The sequence below is a fragment of the Sminthopsis crassicaudata genome, chromosome 4, assembly GCF_048593235.1.
Source record: "Sminthopsis crassicaudata isolate SCR6 chromosome 4, ASM4859323v1, whole genome shotgun sequence".
NCBI lineage: Eukaryota > Metazoa > Chordata > Mammalia > Dasyuromorphia > Dasyuridae > Sminthopsis > Sminthopsis crassicaudata.
In genome coordinates this window covers 345,513,460-345,523,688 of record NC_133620.1, presented here as the reverse complement: position 1 = coordinate 345,523,688, position 10,229 = coordinate 345,513,460, and the positions used below count along the sequence as shown (strand labels likewise).

The following is a 10,229-nucleotide window of genomic DNA, read 5'->3' as shown; positions in this document are numbered from 1 at the left end:
AAGCAGGATTTGAACCCTAGTATTCTGAGCAAATTCACTGCTTTGCTTGCTAAAGCATTCTAAAATGGAAAGGACCAAAGAAATGCTCTCAAGGTCACACATTGAGGAAGTTTCAAAGCAAGATGAGTTCAGATATTTTAGCTTTAAGCTTCAAGTCCTTATCACACAGTACTGCCTCTCTGAGAAGGCCCTTTAAGGCCTCTCCCTCAATATTGTCCCACTAATGGCTCCTTGAGGCAGCTCCTCAAATTATCTTCCTCAACTGAGTCCTAGAGAATTGAAGATCCCAGCTCCCCTTACTTTCTCCCTTCTCAAACCCAGAATCAAGTTTCCCTGGGTGGAAAAGGACTGAGCCCCTCTAGAACCTTTTCCATGTGGTTTGATTTACTGGCCTATGGGAAGATACGGGAAGCTCAAATGGGCCCCACCCCATTCCAACCAGAACGCAGAATTTATCTCTCTAGAGTCAAGGAGTAAGCCAAGAACTTGAAATTCCAGTTCCCTAAAGCAGGAGGAAAAAGAAACAGAAAGGTGGGAAGAAAATGGGAAAAGTAAAGAAAGGTGAAAAAGAAGGTAGGCTGGGGGAGAAAAAAAAAGGAAATTGGAAGCAAAAAAGGAATAGGAGCCAGAGAAAGAATAAGAGAATGGAGGGAGAGCCAGCATTAGACTGATAAGTGTTAGATAGAAAGGATCCATATAAAGTGAGGACAGACAGCTTAAGGAATGGGGGGAGTGTCGTGAGAAAGATAGGAGGGAAAGACGGAAGGAGAGCTTAAAATGCCGAGTGAATGAGATGAGAGGAAATAAGAAGTAGGGGGTAGACACAGAAGAGAGAGAAAAGGGGAGACTGCATCCGTTAAAGAATGAGAGGGAAGAACTGGGAGGAGCAGGGGGTGGAGCCTGGAGCAAGGGAGGGGAGAGGTAAGGGGCATACGACCTCTGCTTTGGAGGTTCCAAGCAGGAAGAGCCAGTTTGGGGGCGAAGGCTGCTGATTGCTGAAGAACTGGCAGGAAGGAGGGAGAACCAACTCCAGCGTCTGCTTTATCAAGTATTGGACTCTTCGCTATCCATTGACTTAGGGATAGCGAACGGACTGCCTTTCATTGAATAAACAGGTTTGGGGAGATGAAGAGAACCTAAATTTTTCTCTCCAAATCGGTCCAGGAGTGTTTTGGATGGAGGAAAGATCATGTAGCACCCCTCTCCATAGATCGCTCTCTTCAAATCAATCCAACCTGGATGAATGAAGTTTCTCCCCATCTCATAAATCGAAATTTATTCAGGACATGAAGGAGTTAATGTCTTTCTTTCCTCCTGCTACCCTCCCTTTCCAGCTTTTTATTAATTTCTCTGGGGCTGGAAGGGATGGGATTAGCGACACAAATCCTTCTCTCCCCACCCCCTCCTGTTAGCATCACCCAAGCTTCCCTCAAGCCCCCCTCAGAGCTCCTCTCCAATGGGGAAAATAAAGGCCCTTCCATTCCACCTCCCCACTCTTGTTCTGCTCCGCCCGCCCAGTCACACTCTGAATCCTATATATGAAAAACAAGCGGATCCCGCAGCTGATATCCCCGCTGTGGGTTGAGTCTGATAGAAAAAGCCTAGGAGGTGTCCCCCTAAAAGAGGGAGGGGGAGAGGGCATGGACCAGCTCCTGTTCCCTCGAGCCCCCGCCCCGCCCCCGCGCCCGCCCTCCTCACCTCCAGCATCTGTCATCTTCAGCTTCCTAAAACCGAGGGGGCTTCTGGATCCATGGTCCGCGGGGCGGGGGACGCGAGAGGGGGGTGTGGAGAAAGGGGGAGGGGGTTCCCCGCCGTGGCTTCTCTGGCCCCGTCACCCCGGGAGCAGGCAGCTCCGGGCCGACTCACCCGGCTCCATCTAAGAAGGCCAGGCTGGGATGGTCCCGGAGCAGGGATGAGTGACGGGGGATGGGAGTAAGGGGGGGATGGGAAAGTGGGGGATGGGGAAAGAGAAGAGGAGGGATGAAGCTGAAGACGGAGGGAGGGAGGGAGGAAGGAGGGGAAAAGAGAGAGAGAGAGAGAGAGAGAGAGAGAGAGAGAGAGAGAGAGAGAGAGAGAGAGAGAGAGAGAGAGAGAGAGAGAGAGAGAGAGAGAGAGAGAGAGAGAGAGGTTTGGAGGGAACAGGCGGAGCCGCGAGACCTGACAGGAGGATGCTCTGTGCATGTATGTGTGTGTGAGTGTGAGTGTGTGTGTCCCGCCCCCTCCCCCAGCCCAGATGCCCCAGTCTCCCCTGCCCCGCAATAGATCGCGGAATCGTCGCGTCAGCGTAGCCCTCCGGGGTCCCCAAGGGGAGGTGGCGATGCAGGGAGGGGAGGGGGGGCAAGGAGGGCGGGCGCGGGAGAGACAAAGAGCGGGAGGGAGGGAGGGAGTCAGAGGAGGAGTCGACTGGGGCAGCCGAGAAGGAGGAGGAGGAGAAGGAGGAAGAAGAGGAAGAAGAGGAAGAGGAGGAGGTGTACGAGGCTTGGGCTCTGGTGATCCCTGGCCCAAGGTTCTGGACAGCGCAGATGTAGATATTTCTGGGATGGGTTGGGGGCTGTCATGCAACGTTTGAACGGAGATACGCTCCCGAGATAGGACGGAGGCCAGTGCTGGTATTTTCCTTTGGGATCAGCGACTATTTTAGTCTTTGATAAAATCTAGGGACCTATGAGATCTTAAGCTACGAGAGTATAAAAGGGTCTATGGAATTAGTAAGAGGGTGGGCGATTTATGGAACTCTGCCTGGAAGGGTCTGAGTCGGGAAAAAGGGGTTCGTTCGCCCCCAGCAAAGTTTAAAAATAGCGCCCCCTGGGCGTTCATTGGTACGCAGGTGACTTCGGGGATCACCAAATAAATACCTGACGACCAGGCACAGAATTTTCTGCCATTAAAAAACAAGTGCGTTTATAAAGATTCTTCAAAAAGATTCCTTGTGCTTCCTCTCCCCACCGCCATCCCCTTTGCGACTATCGACCTCGCCTATTCCTAATCCCAATTCTGTTCGTAAAGGAATGGGGGTGGGGTGGGGTGGAGTTATGGGGTTTGTAGCAGTATCTATTTCTAGGATTAAAAAGGAATTTAAGAACCACCTAACTCGGCCTCTTTCATTTTACCGAGGAGCAAACTAAAACCTCAGGAGATTGAGAATATGTAGGTTCTTTTTCCTTAAGAGAGCCTGAATCCAATATTTTTTGCCCACTCTACCGTGCTCCCCATAGAGGAGGGTTTTGTGTGTCATAATGGATAGAAGCCTGGGTTCAAATTACATACCTAGCTCATATCAGTTGTGTAATCTGGGACTAGTCACTTAATTTCTCATCGCTGTAGGTAACTCTTTAAAAGTATAGACTGCAAAGAAACTGCCAACCTGCGTTGGGAGGATGAATTCCCTCACTCTGGAGTTCCCTATGCCAAGAAAATCACAGTCCAGTTCCTATCCCAATGAAGATAAGCATATAAATTTGAATCTAAGGGGGGGAGCGCATGAAGGTTCACATATGGCTCTCTCAAGAATCATGGAGACATAGGAAAGTTCAATAGGACAGGAAGGGATCTCATTTCCATGGTAAGTCTGTAGAATTCTTGACGATAGTGCAAGGGTTATTCCCATTTTAGATGAAGAAAATGAGAGATCACCTGACAGGTGAATTGATTTGTTCAAGGTCTAGGGCTGCTAAATAACACACAAAACTTGAAATCATCTTTTGACTTCAAACTCAGGTTTTTTCCCATTAAAGCAGGATATTGTAAGGGTAAAAGATCCTCCAGAAGAAAGATGCTATGAAAATATATGTTGATAAGGGACTACAGGAGATTGTGAAAATCTTAAGTAAGCCCATGGGGATCTAATGTGAATTCTTTGAGGGAAGACATTATTTTTGTTTTTCTGTTATGAGCCCTTTGAATCTTGCTTAACATGGGTTTTTGTTATGTTTCAGTATGTGGGACTCTGTGACACCATTTGGCCTTTTCTTGGCAGATACTGAAGTGGTTTGCCATTTCCTTCTCCAACTCATTTTATAGATGAAGAAACTGAGAAAATCAGGGATAGATGACTTTTCTAGGGTCACATAACTAATAAGTGCCTGAGACCAGATTTGAATTCACGAACAGGAATCAGGAATCTTCCTGATTTCAAGTTCAGATACTCTTATCTACTGAGCCATTTAGTTGTGTCTGCCTTGTACATAGTGGGAATTTAGTATATACTTATGAAATGAAACCAGTGAATGAATGAATCTATGGAAAGTCCACTAAGTCTATAGAGGTTTAACTCTCAGAATTCAACATCCCATCATTGTTTGTTTTCTCTCTTGTACTCTTCCTCCCTCACCCCCAAATGTGCTGTATAGCATCTGTTTGCTTACTCGAAGTGAACCAGATTACATTTGTCTCGAGAGCTTGGCACACACATGCCTGTCCCTGAATCCCAAAACCATCCTGAATAAAGGATCCCCAAACCAGATCTGAGCCCCAAATAGGGCTAAGGTTGCAAAGTTATAGCCAGAGGTGGGGACTGTAGGGTATAAAAAGAAGTGGAGGCAGGGATGTGCTGGGACTAGATCCTATTACCTCTGTGAGTCTATTGTTAAATTTTTAGTGTAGGCATTTACACTTTATCAATTGGCAGATGCTATAAATCAGAGTTTGACTTATTCTGTTGATTGTCTAGATTTAGGAAAGTGATGGAGAAAATGTTAATGCAAATTAAATGCAGATTGTGTCCTGCCCTTTTATTTTGGGAGTCATTTGTTAAATATTTACCAGCATATCCCTGGGCTAAAGGTTCTAAATATGCCAAGCTCAAGAGTCATGGGCACCTTCAGCATCTTCCTGGGATTCTGTGCTAATGACCTCCTGCCTCAGTTTCTCGTTTTTGCCAAAAGATTGAGCCAAGAGTACAGAACATAAGTAGATATGATGGGGAAGGCAGAGAAGAGTCTTCTCTACCAATCAGAAGAGCAGATCAAGGATGGGCTGTCTCTATTCTCTGGCAAAGATATTCTTATGCAGGTGGCACTTTTTTTTCCTCACTTCAGATCCTGGCTCCTTTTCTCTTTCTTTCCTTTTAAAGGAGTAGTACATCCCTTCTCTGGATGGGAAAAGAAGAGGAAGCCTTCACACATAGAAAATTTACAATGAGTGCTTTGCATTAATAACACAGCCCAGCAGGGGAAGCAGGATATAACAGAAAGAACATTAAACTGGGAGAGGCAGGAGACCTAGATTTTATTACTAATTCTGCCATTAATTCATTGTGTGACTTTGAACATCACTTCTCTTTGTCTCTCAATTTCCCCATCTATAAAATCAGGGGTTTAGACCCAGCTGGTTTCTAAGACTTCTCCCAGCTTTAATAATTAATATACTCGGAGCAGCTATGTGGCACAGGAGACAGAGCACCGCACCCAAAGTTAGAAAAATCTGAGTTCAAATTCAGCCTCAGGAACATACTAACCATGCCACCCTGGGTAAGTCATTTGCCTCCCTAAATAAATAGGTAATGATAACATATATGAGAGCTAGTTCAGTAGTTTGTATGCTGGACTTGGAGTTAGGAAAATCTGGGTTCAAATCTTGTGTCAGGCATTTTTAATTAGCTGTGTGACACAGAGTAAGTCACTTAAACTATGTCTATCTCTGCTTCACCATCTGTAAAATGGAGATAACAGTAATCTCACAGGGTTGTTGTAAGGACCAAATGGAACAACACATAGAAAGGGTTTTCTAAGCTTGAAAACGAAAACATCATGGAACAAACACACAGAGAACTCAATCATAAAACAATACATACCTCATCCAATAGGGCCTAGCACAATTCACTATCTTCTTCTTCCACAACACGCTTTGATTAGTAAAGCACAAATTCCCTAACACATGAAAAGTCCTTTCACACATGTAGGGATGACAAAACAGGTAATCAGCTGCAAAGAACAGTGCACCACTTCCCTTCCTGACAGACTAGCAGTATACAAATGGCACACAGAAAGGCTGTGTGTGAACTCAATAAGATGGGATTTTTCCAACTGTCTCCTTCCCCACTATTTCCTATTACTTGCCCTCATGCCAGGAAGAAATAGTAAGACATACTTCTTCAGACTTTATGGAGTGAGAAACCTGTTGATCTCTGATCGTAGGGATTGGTGATTTTCATTATAGGGACTGCCATTGTATGGATCAGAATATTTGTTGTCCACTTGTGTCTGATTCTTCATGAGCCTGTGGAATGGGTTTTTCTTTGCAGTGGTTTGCCATTTCCTTGTTCAGATCATTTGACAGATAAAGAAACTGAGGCAAACCAGGGGAAGTGACTTGCCCAGGTTCATACAGCTAATAAGTATCTGAGACTGAATTTAAACTCAGGAGGAAGAATCTTCATGACTCCAAGTCTGGAACTTTATCCATGGAGTCACCTCTTATCAAAGAAAGTAGCCTTTCTCTTATTCTTGAATCTTTCCAGCATTTTGGTTAGTGAGACAGATGATTTCCATGGCATAATAATAACTCCCATTTTGAAAACTACATGGTAATACAGTGGGTAGAGTTGTTCTCAGTTTTCTAGACTAGTGATGTCAAATAGGAATGGGGCTATTAAATCTTACATAAGATCCCTATGGTCAACATAATGAGTTGGAAAATGTAGTATACCATCCATATTCTATTGTATTTTTAAAATTATCTTTGTTAAATGTTTTTAATTACATTTTAATGGGCAATTGGGTGGTAGTGGATAGAGCCCTAGGCTTGAAATCAGGAAGATGAGTCTTCCTAAGTTCAAAACTGGCCTCAGGAACTTACTAGCTGTGTGACCCTGAGGAAATCACTTAACCCTGTTTGTCTCAGTTTCCTCATCTGTTAAGTGAGAAGAAAATAGGAAACCATTTCAGTATCTTTGCCAAGGAAATCCAAAATGAGGTCATAAATAGTAGAATATGGGGGCCAGCTAGGTGGCGCAGTGGATAGAGCACCAGCCCTGAATTCAGGAGGACCCGAGTTCAAATCTGGTCTCAGACACTTAACACTTCCTAGTTGTGTGACCCTGGGCAAATCACTTAACCCCAGCCTCATGGGGGAAAAAAAAAAAAAGAAAGTAGAATATGACTGAACAATTTCTTCCTTTCTAATCTACTTTCTTTCTCTTTTTTGAAGTCATTGGGGTTAAATGACTTGCCTGAGTCAAAAAAAAGGTGTCTGAGATTGAATATGAACTCAGGTCTCCCTGGGACAGCGTTCTATCTACTCCCCCTCCTAATTGCCCCAATAATTACATTTTAATCTGATTTTCCTGTACTCACCTGGGAGTACTATGGGCTTCAATGTGGCTACGGGGCTCTGTGTCTGCCCTAGATAACTTTTTAAGGCTCTAAGTGTTGACCACTATGATGGAAAGGGACACCACAGATGCCATACTTTCCCGATTCTTACTCATTTTTCATACTCATTACCTTATTTGAACCTCACAGTGACCCTTGCAATAAGAGTTTATTTTTAACCCCATTTTACAGATGAAGAAATTGAGGTTTAGGGAGAATAACTGACTTGCCTAGGATCACAAAACTAAATTGTCTTTAAGGCAGGATTTGAATCTAGGTCTTCTTGCTACCACCTGTAACATCTTATCCATCATCATGATAATATAGTGGAAAAAGCACTGTCTTTAGTCCAATGGCCTGGATTTAACTTTACTTCTGGCTATATTTAAACACTTTTTGTGTTTATAGCCATAAATAAGTTACTCTCCCTTTCTGAAATTAATTTTCCCTACCTAATAAAAGGAAGTGATTGGGATTATCTTCTTCCCTTCTATTTCTAGATTCTTTAAATCACTAGACTCATCTTTGTCTAGGTTTTTACTCTGCTAAACTCATAATAAAGAGATAGACATATCCCATTAACTATGAAATCCCAGAGCGATCCATGAATTTTCTGTCCTTAGCCCAGTCCTCTCCTCCCTCTCAGCAGGAGCCACTCCCCCAGAGTCTCACCATACCCTATTCCCAGTCAGGGACTCTGGCATCCTAGCTTTCAGTTCCATTAAAGAAGCCAATGGTATGAATCAGCGATCCAAAGCCTGACAGACTGCAAATCCCTATGATTCTGGTTAAAGAAGGAACAAACTCTCTTGGAGACTGGAAGCTCACTGAAGGTAGGGCTTGTTTCTTCTTCCTTAAACTGGGAGCTGTTCAGAAGCAAGATCTGTCTTCCCTCCAAATAGCGACTTCCTTAAGGCTCAAGAGGGGATTTCTCTCTCCCAACTTCTGGATTCCCGATGTCAACCCACTGCCTACCCCAATGCAAAGTACATAAGAGACTCAATCCAGAATCAGATGGGATACACAAAAACACTGGGCAGTGAGGAGTAGAGGAAAGTGTTGGATTTTGAGTTAGAGCATTTAGGTTCAAACCATAGCTCTGCTATTTACTAACCTGTCTGGGATTCAATTTCCTGATCTGTAAAATGAGGAAGTAGAAATAACTGGTCTCCATGGTGTCTTTCCAGCTCTAAATGTATGTTCCTATAACTGAAAATCAAATGCCTCAGCCACCTATGTATTAGCTGAGATAGCACTTCATGGAGATAACACTTGCACACACAAAAAAATTGGTAAATCCTAAAGTGCCACGGAAATGCAAACAAACAAACATTATTATTTTCCCTCACGGGGTAGTTGGGAAGAGAAAATGGGATAAATTGCAAAATGCTGAACCAATTAAAGACACTAGGTGGCACCATGAAAGAGCAGCAGACCTGGAGTCTGGAAGACTGTTAAATTCAAATCCAACCTCAGATACTTATTAGCTGTGTGACCCTGGGCAAGTCACTTAAACCTGTTTGCCTCAATTTCCTCATCTGTCAAATGAGTCGGGGAAGAAAATGGCAAACTGTTCCAGTATCTTTGCCAAAAGACTTGGCCAAATAGGGTCACAAAGAATCAGGACTGAACAACAACAAATACCAATTAAAGGATTATTACTATTAATAATAGTAACGATAAATACTCGTTCTAATAATGGTAGCGATGATTTGGAGTAAAAACTTCTTGAGCAAGATTATTTGGTATCCTCAGTGACCAGCATGGTGCATTGTATAGAGGAGAAACTTAACGGTGAGGCATCTTAGTTCAACAGGTAAGGCAGAGGTCTTATATTCACATCTTGCTTCTGACTCTTACTGTATTATTTTGAGCAAATCACTTAATAGTCTCTGATATGAACAAAATTAGGGAACTGGACTGGATGATCTATGAGGTTCTTTCCTGCTTCATAGATATAAGCCTATGAAATGCTTGTTGGCTGGCTGAATGACTAACTGGATAAAGGTCTGGTACTGTTCAGACAGGCCCTGGTGAAATGATTAAAAGAAAGGGCTTAAGCCCAGTCCTAGGCTTGATTCAGGAAGTGAAGGAAAAATAAATTGAAATTACAATGGAAAAAAGTTAAGAGGAGCCCTGCCTGGCCCCCATAGCTCTGGCCTTTTGGTTTTTAGAATTTATTAAGCTTAATAATAATACTGAGTTGTTATTCAGTCAAGTCTGACACTTCATGACCTCATGCGGAGTTTTCTTGGCCAAGATCCTGAAGTGGTCTGCCATTTCCTTCTCCAGTTCATTGACAGATGAAAAAATTAAGGCAAACAGGGTTAAGTGACTTGCCCAGGATCACACAACTGGTATCTGAAGCTGTATTTAAACTTGAGTCTTCCTGACTCTAGGTCCAGTGCTCAATTCACTGCACCAACTAGTTGTCTAATAATAACAGCTAACATTTATATAGCCCTTCAAGTCTTACAAAGTACTTTATATATATTGTCTCTTTGAGCTTCACAACTACTTGTGAAATAGGTACTACAGGTATTATCATTCCCTTTATATAGATGAAGAAAAAAGAAGTTTCATAAACATTAAATGACTTTTCTTTTGTCATGAAGCGAGTAAGTATTAAAGGGAGTATTTGAACATGTCTTTCTTCTACCTGAGTCCAGATTGCTGCCCTATGATGGGATCTGGGGTCTAGGTCTCCCTACCTCAAACCCAGCTAGATTGAACTTGGTGCTGAGCAAGGAGACAGTGGTTTCATTCTGCATGGGGCCAGTGACTTAATCAGAAGTAAATTGGTAGCCTCTGCTCCAAATCTCCAAATCCCTCATTCATCACTTGTTCACTTGGAGAAGGAGATTGCATGAGAAGTCAGACTCCAGTTTTACCCCCTCCCCCACCTCCCCACCACTCATA

General features: G+C 43.4%; 1 protein-coding gene across 4 annotated transcripts in view; it reads right to left on the bottom strand.

Annotated features, from left to right (window-relative positions):
• SAMD14 (sterile alpha motif domain containing 14) overlaps positions 1-10,182 on the bottom strand; it is a 29,005-nt gene extending 18,823 nt beyond the window's left edge. For 3 of the 4 annotated variants that reach the window (XM_074261171.1, XM_074261170.1, XM_074261173.1), the window contains exon 1: positions 1,699-10,182. Coding sequence is in view for 2 of the 4 variants with exons in the window: in XM_074261173.1 (XP_074117274.1) it covers positions 1,699-1,714 (16 nt within the window). In the remaining 2 variants the exon portion in view is untranslated. Of the gene's footprint in view, positions 1,645-1,698 lie in introns of those variants that run through there. The other variant, XM_074261172.1, reaches the window with a different exon arrangement.
• Between the last annotated feature and the right edge of the window lie 47 nt (positions 10,183-10,229).